The sequence below is a fragment of the Podarcis filfolensis genome (assembly GCF_964270895.1).
Source record: "Podarcis filfolensis genome assembly, chromosome: 17".
Taxonomy (NCBI): domain Eukaryota; kingdom Metazoa; phylum Chordata; class Lepidosauria; order Squamata; family Lacertidae; genus Podarcis; species Podarcis filfolensis.
The window spans coordinates 30,360,162-30,373,491 of NC_139621.1; the positions used below are offsets into that span (position 1 = coordinate 30,360,162).

Genomic DNA, 13,330 nt, shown 5'->3' on the forward strand with positions numbered 1-13,330 from the left:
GGAGTAACCTCTTTGTAGCACCTTAAAGACTAACAAATTTAAGTAACTAAATTTGGCACTGTTTATATACTTTAGAAGCAACATGTATATATTTTGTAATAACACAGATTAAATATTTGTTTTGCAACTATGGTTTCTAAGAGCATTTAGTATGTGCATGATACAGTTAATTGTATTGAAGCTGCATTTCTTAGTGATGGCAAATTTAAAATCTGGCGGCAGAGTCCTAATCACGCTTCTCATGTCAGCTGGTCTGTAGCGACATTTTTTATTTCCAGAGTGCTCCTGTTCCATTTTCTGGTTGCTTTGTATTCTGTGATCTGTTCAAGCTTTTTATGAAAGGAAGATTGCATAGAAGAGATCTCCTTCCTGTCTATGGTCCATAGCCAATGGTAGTGAAGAACCCCATTGTTGTAGTATTATTGCTGCTACTACGTCATCCATGTACAAGATGTTTTACACAGAATGAGAGGACAGGCCCATTTCCCAAGGGGCTTACATTCTAGAACAGTGTTCGAAACTCCCATTGTTCTAGGCATGTTTTGTGACAGGGAATTTCGTTAATGCAAGCAGTTTCTGAGCTCTGGAAGCAGTACTGGGCCTAAAATTTCAGTTTAAAACTGCCACTGCTGGAACGAAAGGAGAAGCTTTTCTGCCTATCCACTTCCAGCCACTGTAGGAGGACTGAAGAAGGGACCCTCATGAGAATATTATGGGGGTGGGCAGGGGAAGTAGGGTTTTGTTTTTTGCAGTCTTCAGATGAGGACTAGACCATGTGAAAAATGAATATAAGATTTTTCCTGCAGTTCATTCATTTTCAGCTTTATATTATTATTGTTTTTAAAAAGCGCGCCTAGTCATTCCGTTGTGGCACCTATAATTTAGTTTTAAGGTGCCATTTCGCTCCTAGCTTTCATATATCAGTTTCTAACGCTGCTCTAAAAATGGACGTGTGGGAGACAACAGAGGAAGGAGAGGGAAGCTTATGTGGAATAATTAAGTGGCTTTAGGTGTCCCTGGTCTCAAGAATGCATTCTAGTCTAATGGTTTCAGTTCCCTGGTTTCCCTTCCTATTGTGAAGGTGGGAAATTGCCTGAAGACAGGTACAAACAGGCAAGCTGTTCTTCAAGGGGGGGGGGATTATCAAATCATAGGACTGAGCAGAATGAGGAAGCAGAGCCAGATTGATAGATGTCCAGTGGGAATTGGGGACCAATTTTCGAGTGTTGGTAAATGAAATCAGAGTTGTCTTTAGTTTCTATTTGTTTAAAGGGTTAAAACACTTTTAAAAAACCTCATAAAAGTATTCCCCACATTGTTTTACCGTTATTTGAAGTTAAAGACAATCATAACTATTAGGGAAATTTTCATATCTTTGAGATGCATTTGTATTCAGTAAGTGTTTTGAGATCATGCAGGGCAGATGCAAACGGAAAAAGTACTGCAGTTGTTTGTTATGGTGTGTTTCTGTCATTTTACTAATTCAAGAGTGTATGCACTCCATTAATTGGGCGACCTGAGGGTATAATAGTTTTCTGTCTGTCTGTCTAATTCAGTTTGGAAATAGTTTTCCAGTGTAGACCAGTTTTTGTGCAGAATTGTGCATCTTAATTGAAGTCCTAAAAGGGGTAAAGCACCTTGTCTACTTTGTTAGCCTCAGTAAACAATAACCACCCATCAAAATAGGACAGTGGTAGTATCAGTGGTGTCCAATGGTAGTATCCTGGTTGTTGTGGATGCAAGCAGTTTTATTCTCCCAATTTCAAACTTGTGTTATCAAAAGCTCCTTCACCAGCCCCACCTGGGCAGACTGCAAGAGACAGAACCATCCAGAAAAGGTCTGTTGAACAGCACTTTGTAGATGTTGGAGTGGTGAAGAAATCTTTATTTGCCATAATCACTGCCACAAGAGGAAGGCGGCATAATGAGCTGTATTTGATCAGAATTGCTGTGATATTTTTTTTGCCACCTGGGTTCTAGCACCCTGAAGCTCTGATGTATACCAAAGATTGGAGCAGACTCTGTGAAGCTGGAAAGGGAGCTGGAGAAGAGTCGCATCAGCCACCTGGTGTTGTGTCTCCATTCCGCAGAGTAGCCAGTGATTTGACAGGACTGTTAGCCATGCCAGCTGGAAAGCCCCCTAGGGTCCCCAGTAATGGAGAGTCTATTAGTCTCCCTGTGTGTGTATCATTCTAATAAGGCCACCATCCTTGCATGGAGGAGAAACCACCAATAATCTAAACCTCGACAGGAAGTGATCTTGACAATGACAAGGTGTTTGCTAATAAATCCCTCACCCTCACATTGCTGTTCTCCTGCTCAGTTGAGAAAATTGAGTATGTCTTGCCATATGTTGGTACACGCCTTTGATTGTCATGGTTGCAAAATGGAAACAAAGCAATATTCCCCTCCTTTACTTTGCCGTAAATGGTCTTATGTACATAAGAGTATATTGGAAGTCTCACTGAAGTTAATATCCCTTGTGGAAATATGTGTCACTGGCTCTTCTAGAATGTGGTTTGCAATACGTATCTGAGTGCACATCTAGTTCAGAGAAGTGCAGTTCATTGAAATTACATCTGCTTTTGGATGTGTGTTTGATTTAAGCTCTCAGGTGTGTATATAAATGCTAATATGTATCTTGGCTAGATAATTTTCATTTGCATGGACATTCCAACACAGCTTAGTCACACATAGCCATGACTAGAGTTAGAATAAGGTAATTGTGTATTGTGGTTTTCTTATTCCACCAAGGAACATTTTCTCCAGGTTTCTCCCCCTCCTCTGTTAATCCTCACACAACCCATGTGAGGTAGGCTAGGTTGAAAGGCAGTGACTGGCCCATGGTCACTCAGTGAGCTTTATGGCCAAGTGGGATTTGAACCCTGGTCTCACAGGTCTGACATTCTAACCTCTCTCTACACCACACTCATAGTTAGTGTTTTCATCAGTTGGGGTAACTAATGCTACAGTGTTGCCCAGTTTTCCCTGTTGTACTTTTTGTGTCTACAGTGGTACCTCAGGTTAAGAACTTAATTCTTTCCGGAGGTCCGTTCTTAACCTGAAACTGTTCTTAACCTGATGCACCACTTTAGCTAATGGGGCCTCATGCTGCCGCTGCACGATTTCTGTTCTCATCCTGAAGTAAAGTTCTTAACCCGAGGTAATATTTCTGGGTTAGCGGAGTCTGTAACCTGAAGCATATGTAACCCGAGGTACCACTGTACTTTGAATGGAAGACTAGATTTCCATTTAGAAGCCTTTCTAGAAATACAGTACCCTTAAATTGAACGTCGTCATAGTTCAAATGGACATAAAACCTTGGTGCATGATACCATGATCATGGGCAAATCAAGCAGACTTCCATGGGAGAAATATTTTTGTTCAGTCTTATTCATAGGTAAGGATTTTAAGGTGAAGTCCTATATCTTCATTGATTTTTTAATAATAATAATAATAATAATAATAATAAATTTTATTTATATCCCGCCCTCCCCAGCCGAAGCCGGGCTCAGGGCGGCTAACAACAATCAAATAATCAAACAATCAAATAAACCAACATTCTAAAAATATTTCATTATAAAATTAATTAAAATCAAGTTGATGGCAACCATTAAGCAAAACTCTGTGCAGGTTGCCAGAGGAGGGAGTCAGGCTGCGCCCTGACCAAAGGCCTGGTGGAACAACTCTGTCTTGCAGGCCCTGCGGAAAGATGTCAGGTCCCGCAGGGCCCTAGTCTCTTGTGACAGAGCGTTCCACCAGATTGGAGCCGCAGCCGAGAAGGCCCTGGCTCTAGTTGAGGCCAGCCTAACCTCTCTGAGGCCTGGGACCTTCAGGATGTTTTTATTTGCAGACCGTAGGTTTCTTTGTGGGGCATACCAGGAGAGGCGGTCCCGTAGGTACGAGGGTCCTAGGCCGTATAGGGCTTTAAAGGTTAAAACCAGCACCTTAAACCTGATCCTGTACTCCACCAGGAGCCAGTGCAGCTGATATAGTACCGGATGAATGTGGTCTCGCAGCGAAGACCCCATAAGGAGTCTCGCCGCGGCATTCTGCACCTGCTGGAGTTTCTGGGTCAGTCTCAAGGGCAGCCCCACGTAGAGCCTATATAGTCTAGTTCAACTAGTAAATTACATGCCCAGTGAAATCCTGTGCATATTTGGAATGAGCCCCATTGTTGCTCCTTAATAAGTGTTCATAGTACTGCAGCCTGCATGTTAAAATGTCCAACAGGAAAGCTCTTTTTGCTTTTGTACCAGCTGAACTATAAGAAATTGGGTCAGAAACCAGTAAGAGATGGTCGCTCCTAAGGTATTTGTCTGAGGATAAAGCTGATAATTGCTCTTGATTATATTGTTTCCTTGTCTTCAGCATTGGAAAGTAGTTTTAATGAGTGAGGTTGCACAGCTATAGACAGGAAGCCCAACCGAAATTAGTTGGACTTAACTTCTGAATAAACATGCTTGGGAACTTGCTGCATATATGACTTCAGCATATAAAATGTGTCAGAATTGTGAGAAAATTGAACTATTTCCACCACATTATATTCATTGGAGCCTGTTCAGAATCGTAGCTTGTTTGTATTTCTCCTCTGCTACTCATATCTGTGTGTTTGTTTTTTGCCAGAACTATTTTATTTGCCCTTTCTGTTTTTACCTTGCAACTTCTCTGTTTTTCTTCACGGCAGCAAAGTGTTAGGTCCCTACTCAATACAAATCAGCCTGTTGTTTCTGCGCTAGGACTTCCCCTCATCCCTAGTTAGAACAACTGAAATCTGTTTTGTAGTGTTTTTCTGGCACACCAGCAAGCCTTTCAGTCCATGGATATTGTTCAGTGATACGCCTTCTTGAATTAATTATAGGAATGAACATTTCAAGACATTATATTGGGTGCTTGTGAAGGAGGCTGTGGAGTCTCACATAAGCAGACTCTTTGAATTCATATTTTTATTGATAACTTTAATTATCAATAAACATACATTCAGGAATCCTACCTACAAAAAACTACATTTATAAAATATGTAATATGGTTTTTCCATCACATAGCAACAACAACAACACCCCCATAAGGGTATAAATATTTTTTGCCCCATAAGCCGCCTCTCAATGCTTGGTAAACATTGAAATGATTTCAGATACAGTGGATTGAAATGTCCTTTGTTCCTAATGCAATATTAATCTTATTAAGCCAACAATGAACTGAGGACAATTCATTAGTTTTTCATTACTCTTCTATTAACATTATTGCTGCTACTAAAAAAATTGCAACTAATTTTCAGTCCTTGTACCAATATAATTTAAAGTTTTCTAAAACCAATTGTGAGCACAGCAGAAGGCAGAGAAGCCACATTATAATAAAATGAGTATGTAGTTAAGGAGCAAAGTTAATCTGTAAGGCCTAAAGTATAATGTCAGCTCCTATACAAGTTGAAATTATACTTAATACTAAAGATACATTTAGTGTGGAAGTCCAATGATCTCACTAATAAAAGCTAAGGAGAAATTAGGACTTTGGGTGAATTTAAAATGAAGACAAAACCAAACTTACAATGTTTTAACATAATGAGTAACAGAGCGGAAGTATTTCGTATATTTGGAACAATACAGAACTGTAAATCTGTACATTTAGAATCTGTCCCCCACTACCTACAGGCATAAATGATGTAAGATCCAAGTTTCTTTTCAGTATTATCTAGATTTTGAAGTATGGGGTTCTTGGAGACTTCTTTGTTTTGGGGAAATAGGTGTGATAAAAGATGCATACTATTCCCACTTTGTTTTATATTAGGCTGCCAGTATCTGCAGCTATAACCTCTTTCCCCATGTTACAGAGAATGCTGGAATCTTACTTTGGATAAAATAATTGCTAAAGTATACAAATTAATATGATTCAAAACTTAAACAGGGTAACTTAGCTTTTCTAAAAGCATTATTTTATTATTGTGCAGCTCACTTTGTCAGAATGCTTAAAGGATGGTGATAAATCTTGTTACTTCCTAATTGTGCAGGAGGGTGTCTGCTTTATCATTAAAATACTGTACATTCTGTGGGCTCTGGCGAGTCAAAGGAAATTAAGTGTTTACAAAAAATATTGTGGTAAGCATCAGCACTTAGTTTTTTGTAAACTTATTCCAAACTGTTAGAAAAAATTAGCTAAATTGCACCCTACACCAGTGTTTCCCAACCGGGGGCCATGTTGCCCCCTGGGGCTCCCCTGGATATTCCAAGGGGTGCCACAGGTGAAAACCGTGTAAATGGGGGCCACAGCATGAGGTTAGGGGATCGCAGAGGGAAGTAAGAAGTGAAGGGGGGAAATCATTTATTTTAAAAAAATCCTGATTGACTGGCTATCTGCTTGGCCAAACACAAGTGGGTAAGGGGGCGGCCCACCAGGGCCTAATGCTCCTTTTTGCCACATGTGTTTTCTTAGAGCAGTCCTGGTTTGTTTCTGGAGGGAGAGAGTGATTTTGACCAGCCTCCCATTTTGACCAGTAGAACCTGCAGTCCAGAACCCCCAGGTCAGGTACGTGTGGTGGTGGGGTGGCAATTGGTAGGGCTGGTCGAGCCAGAGCTGCTTGTTGCTGCCACCAGTGTAGGCCTGACTCTGCAAGGTGCAATCCACCCCAGCGCCTGGCAGATCAGGGCTTTCAGATGTTGCCAAGGGACACGGCCCGTTAGCAGCTTTGGCCCGGCTCTTCAAGGCACAGGGTGAAATCCACCCCAGTGCCTAGCTGAATGGGGTCGTCTGGTGCTGCTGACTTGCATCTAGTAAATACCTAAGTGTCTACTCAGAAGAAAGCCTCACTGAGTTCAGTGGGCCTTACTCCCAGGTAAGGGTGTGTGGGGCTATAGGGTTTTGTCTAGGCAGCCAGGACTCCTCCGGATGACGAGATTTTTTTGCACCGGGTCAGTGAGGACCACTTGCTTTTAAAAATTTCCCCATATATACAGAACTTCCTGTGTGCCTTTTGGATTATATCTGTAGGTTTCCCCCTCTGTGTCAGATAACTGTGCTCAAATAAATGTTGTTTACTTTTTATAATACATGGAAGATGGATCTCCTTTGGGAGGTTCTGAACTCTCCTTTCTTGGAGGTTTCTAAGCAGAGGTTGGATGGCCATCTGTCATGGATGCTTTAGCAGAGTTTCTTACATTGCAGGGGGTTGCACTGGAAAGACGATTCCATGTTTTTCTGCTTTAACAATATTTCATACGTTCCTATCATTTTATGTATTTTGTATAAATTATAAAATATATAAATAAAACATGTTCTGTTTACAAACAAAACATTTAAATAGGTATAAACCTTTCTACCAGTAGGACGGGAGGGGACATGGGTGTAGCCAGAATTTTTGTTAGGGGGGCAGGCTTATGTTGGAGGGCAGAACCTAACCTCAGATTTGTATTGATTTGTATTGCTTTTTACTTATGGGGGGCAGTTGCCCCCCTTGGCTACGCCCATGGGGGGCCACAGGAAGGAAACAAGGTTAGAAGGGGGCCACAGTCAGAAAAAATCACCATGCTGAATTCAAAAGTCCTGAAAACCGCAAAATGATAGCTGTTGGCAATGATGAGAACATGAATGTATTTTCTGTACCTTGTCATCTTGGGTTTATTTTTGAGAAGTGCAGGTGTTTTTGTTTATTTTTATATTGTATTCTGAAAACTGCCATGAACAAATGTGGAATTCCAAGATGTAGTCTATTACTGTACATAAAGGTACATCCAATTCAAACATTTCTCTTATTAGGTCTGAACAACGTATTTTCTCTCTCCCTTTATTGCTTCTTCATCTTCTGGAAGTTGAAGGGGGGGAGGGACCATTGCATATCCTGTTGGCTTAATTAATGCAGTGTCATGTGATGCTTGTGAGTCAGTGTGAAATGAATTTCCCTATAACTAGGGTTGCCACATTTCAAAAAGTGAAAGCAAGGACACCTCAAAAAAATTGTTGAGATAATACATTTGGGTGCATTTACGAGCACTGATTACATATTTTTTAGTTAATGAATGTATTCTAACTAATTGACTTAAATTAATATTGCCAAAATATCATTTATAGGTATTTTAATAGATACTGTAATAAGTTTAACATACAAATTTATTAACCCCAAACTACCATGCAGTATTAAAAATCACATTTGCTTCTAAAAATAGTTTTTCAATCTCTGCTGTAGTAGCATATTGGAACCATAGTTGTCTCAACCAATAAAGGAGTGTAGCCTTCACTCTCAGCCACATCTATTACAATTTGACTACCATTGTTTAATTAGGAGAAATTCTCAAATTGTGGTCTGCAAGCTTTGTTTGTGTGGTCACAGAAAGGTTGCAGAAGAGTCAAGAATATTTGACCTTGGCCCTGTGCTTGATTAATTTTTTTTCAGATGGTGGAGATTGAGGCTGTTTTGACCAGTGCCAGATTATTGAACTAGATAACAAGGCCCTGGCGTGGGGCCCTTGACCTTCATAGTATGTTGCTGGTGATTACTGATTTCTCCCTAAACACCTGCCAGTTAAGTGACTCATTTTAGCAGTCTAGCCTGGTTTATTACGAGATCCACAAAGAACCTCAGCAATTTTCAAGTGGCCTATGGAAAATACAGCGAAAAAAGCGAGAACGATTGGTCAAATGACACTTTAGCTCAATCTGCCAATTTAAAATTGATCCCTCAAACAGAAGAGGATTTGCACCTTCATGGACTGGTGTAGTTTGGGTACTGGAGTCTCTTGAACTTCCTTGCAACAAGTGATCAGGTTCTTGAACTTGCACTGGAAAGGTGTGTAAGTGGTGTAAACTGGGCCATTCCCACTTTATGAATTGTACATCAGTGTTAGAAACTCGGATACAGTTGCCAAATGACACCTTAAACCTGGGTAATAGTCAACACAATGGAATATCTAGGCGCCACCCCCCCCCCCCGTTGCAATGCTGAAAATAAATTGTGTATATCATCAGCACAATAAAATCCAAAAGGCATAATGTGGTGTTTTTCCACACTTTTGCTGCTGTTTTGATTCCCTTGGGTTATTTCAGGTGTCTTTTGTGGCCTTTGTAAAATGGAAGCAATTAACCATTCTGAAAAGAAAGCATCAAAAGGAGCACCGGAAACTGCACAAGGTTGCCTGGCTCCTTCAGGGCTGCCCCAATCAACCGTCAGAGCCCAGCCTGGCCCTGCAACTTTTTTTGGGGGGGGTGTGTGCTCTTGTAAAGGAATTCAATTAAGTAAACACTGCTCCAGAGCATTTAATTACAAAATTGAAATACTGTGATGTTGTATATTGTTGTTTGATACAAACATCATTTACGCCTTCATTATAAGAAAGCTTATAACATTTTGATGAGAAAGCAAACCCCTTTAAGTTTACCTTAACATTTCTAGATGATACCAAAAGAAACAGCAGCCTTTTAAATTTGGACGCGGAAACGTTAGCGCCTGAATAATGCTGAAAACATCTTAGGAAAGTAGTCTGTTCCATCATTTAAAATTAGAATGAGCCATTTTTATCTTTATCCTTCTACCCTCCAGTGGCATAGCTTTCAGTGGTTTTGTCCTATTTCTATTGGCAATCTAAATCTGTTGGGGAAGTAAAAGTGTTTGTGGGGATTGGGGAGAATGAAAACACCTCGGCTGAAGTTCAAGGGCGCATGGTCATAGAGCGACGTTGGAAATGGGGTCAGCGTTCTGGAAATCCAAAGAGAGGTTGATTGAGGCCTGCCATTTAGTTGGAGGACTGTTGGCTGAAAGTGTGGGTGTGATTTTTGTTAGGAAAGCAGTTCTGTTGTATTGTCACTGATGCAAATTCATATTTCACTTATCAATAATTTACTAGGACTGGCAATGTTGGGGGGGGGGATGTCCTCATTACTGTTGTTCATCCAGGTAGTCTGAAAGACGAAGATGCGCAGTGCATTCTTGGTACAAGCTCACTGCATAGCAAGTTGCTATATTTTCTCAGCCTCTGTGCTCCCTGCCCTCCGCCGAATTGTGTGGTCTACGTTACAGTGTTGCTGTAAGCGCTATTTCAGATACCTTGATTTGTAATAAGTGATCCGTGGCAATACTGCCCTTGTGAAGGCTGTGAGCTGCTGTCTGCCAGTTAAGTGTGAGAGTCATTGTAGAAATACAGAACCAGCTGCCAGGGTCTTCTGAAAAATAGTTGTGGTTTTGAGAGATTGGCGTGGATTGAAGCAAGGTACTGCTCATGATCTTTGCTCTAGATCTGTAACTGAAAGAGAACGTTCAGTTCTCTTTGAACTTTTGCATCGCAATTACAGACAGGCAATTGTGCAATTACTATAAATTAGAAGCTTGAGATCATGATTTTACTAGGTATTTTGAAACATACCTAGAAACATTTTAAAGTTGGTTAAATGTTATGTGGCTCTTAACAGATACATAAATAAGATTCCTATTTATGCAAACTTCTAAATAAAAAGTGGGAAGGTTATTACACTTTGTAGTTGTGGGTTGTTGTTTTTTTGCAAATTGTTATCTTTAGGATTATGCATACGTTGGGTTGGATCAGAAGGTAAAGGTAAAGGGACCCCTGACCATTAGGTCCAGTCGTGGCCGACTCTGGGGTTGCGGCGCTCATTTCGCTTTATTGGCTGAGGGAGCTGGAGTACAGCTTCCGGGTCATGTGGCCAGCATGACTAAGCTGCTTCTGGCAAACCAGAGCAGCGCACGGAAATGCTGTCTACCTTCCCACCAGAGCGGTACCTATTTATCTATTTGTACTTTGACGTGCTTTCGAACTGCTAGGATGGCAGGAGCACAGACCGAGCAATGGCAGTTCACCCTGTCGTGGGGATTCGAACCGCCGACCTTCTGATCGGCAAGTCCTGGGTTCTGTGGTTTAACCCACAGCGCCCCCCCGTGTCCCCAGATCAGGATATACTCTTGTGCAAATATAAAATCAAACAGAATAACTTATTCTGTTTGGTGGATGGGATTCTGCTCCAGCAGTAGCTCCACCTTAAGGACAAAGTGGGGGAAAGTGATTTTTGCAGATTTGCCCCCTAGCACCATCTCCCATGCTCTTCTTCTAGAGCTGCTTTTCAAAGGGCTGTAGGTGAATGAGAAATTGGTGAAATTCTTCTTACCCTTCCTCCAGCAGAGTGTTCCAGGAACAGCATTATCCTTGGAAAGTCTGCATCCAAATCCCTGGCTTCAAAAACATTGCAGAATGTGAAGAAAATTTGTATTGTAGAGCGAGGAGCTCTCTGGAATGTTAAACTTGCACCTGTTGTGGGTTACTGTGTGTTTTGAAAGGGAAGATGAATGATTTTTCTGCGTTTTATCTGACAAATGTTGACAGAAGAATAACTTGTTGCTACTTTGGTAACAAGGACTAATAGAGAGGTTGTGTGGTTGTGTCAGATGAAAGATCTGGAGCTGAAAATTTCCTTCTACCATATTCTTCTGTTGAAAAGTTCCTCCTTTTAGAAACTCATTATTTCATTTTGTTATTGACCATTCTTCTGAATTAACACATTGCAAGTCAACTGAAGTGGACACAATAGTAGTTATAGTTAAACTCAAAGTTACCATTAACTTTTAGGTGACTACTACTAGGAAGCACAGATATTTATCTACACAGCTCTTCAAGCGTGCTACGATTAGTATGTTAATGATAACCAGCGATTTTCATACTTTGAGTTCTTGTTTTCAGGGTTAATTAAGAAGATCTTCACTAAGCAACCCAAATGGGTTTCTTTCACATAACGGCAATAACTACACCCAAATTTGTTGTTTGTTCATCCAGTTTATAGCCCACCTTTCTTTCCCAATAGAAACTATGTGACTAACATGAAACACTTAACAGTGGAGTTAAATTAATTTTAAAAGTTGTAGGTATTACTAGATTCACTACTTTACATTTAAATATAGTATAATGTATAGTTAATAACCATTTCTTTTTGTTTGTAGGTGTCAGCTGCGATGCATGTTTAAAAGGAAATTTTCGAGGTCGCAGATACAAGTGTTTAATTTGCTACGATTACGATCTGTGTGCATCTTGTTATGAAAGTGGTGCAACGACGACAAGGCATACAACTGACCATCCAATGCAGTGCATACTAACAAGGGTAGATTTTGGTAAGTGATTCTTGCTTTTTTGGGGGGTCACAATACATATATAGTGATTTTTATATAACTTAGGATGTTTCCCAAAACTAACCTTGCTCTTTTCAGATGGCATATGTATACGTTATTTTGTTTTGCTTTTATTTTTCTTCATTTAGTTTTGATTGCATTTAATATGAGCACTATTCAAACAAGCACTGCACAGGGAATTAAAAAAAGTTAAGCCCCTTGCTGACACTTTATGATTTTTAGCCTCCCATCCAATCGATGTTTACTTGGGAGTTAAGCCTAACTGAACTAGGTGAGACTTCTGAGTCAACTTGCATAGAATTGGGTTTTGTGTATAAGAAGAAACAGGAAGATGGGAAGGGATATTCAATTATTTTAAAAGCACATGAATTTTCATAAACATGAATAATCAAATACAGGTTAATTCCTTTTTATTGTTGCTGTTCATCAGTGGTTTGTTTTGTTTTGTTCTATTTTGTTGAACCTGGAATTAGAAGGAAAAACAAGTGAAGTTAATTCCTTAGCCTTTAAAGAGGAAGTAGTAGTGTGGCAAGTGGAAGTAGAATGCAAATTGTAGATACAGAATTCAAAGTGTAGGGAGATGTGAGAGCGAGAGAAAAAATTTCAAAAATGAATTGCTACCTTTCCCCAGAAAACCGAAGATATAAACCTGTGCAATATGGCTATTCTCATTTTAGTGGTACAGAACTTCAAATATTAAATTCCAATAACATATATATGAAAAGCCCACAGCGTAATCAGAGCAGAGTAAAAGTGGCCAGCATTCCATCAAAAACAACAAGTTGTTCCATTTTGGTGGTCAAAACATGTGTTGGCTCAGCTGGTGTATGTTTTGACCACCAAAATGGAATTAGATGTCTAATTTGTAACTGTTTCTTGTTCTCTCTCTCTCTCTCTCTCTCTCTCTCTCTCTCTCTCTCTGGGAAGAACTGCTGTAGCCACTGCACCACACCTTTTGACTTTGATACATAACATAGTCACTTGCTTAAACCATGTAATTTTGCCTTGCTAGACATACTACAGGTTTGGGCAGCCTCTGTAGCTTCAGTGCACCTTACTCATTTCTTGTATCTCCTTGGGACATACCGCTACCTGGGTTATAATGGTGTTACGGGAGTGTAGCTATAAAATACCTTCCAGTGATGTAAGCAGGTTCTCTTTTACTAATTTTATAGCTCTCTCTTACTTTGAGGTTCTGTGACTTTATCATTGTTG

General features: G+C 40.2%; 1 protein-coding gene across 2 annotated transcripts in view; it reads left to right on the forward strand.

Moving 5' to 3' along the window:
* Positions 1-13,330, forward strand: part of KCMF1 (potassium channel modulatory factor 1) — a 43,449-nt gene that overhangs the window by 16,233 nt on the left and 13,886 nt on the right. For both annotated transcript variants that reach the window (XM_083593759.1, XM_083593760.1), the window contains exon 2: positions 11,930-12,097. In XM_083593759.1, coding sequence (XP_083449885.1) covers positions 11,930-12,097 — 168 coding nt within the window. The remainder of the gene's footprint in view (positions 1-11,929; positions 12,098-13,330) is intronic.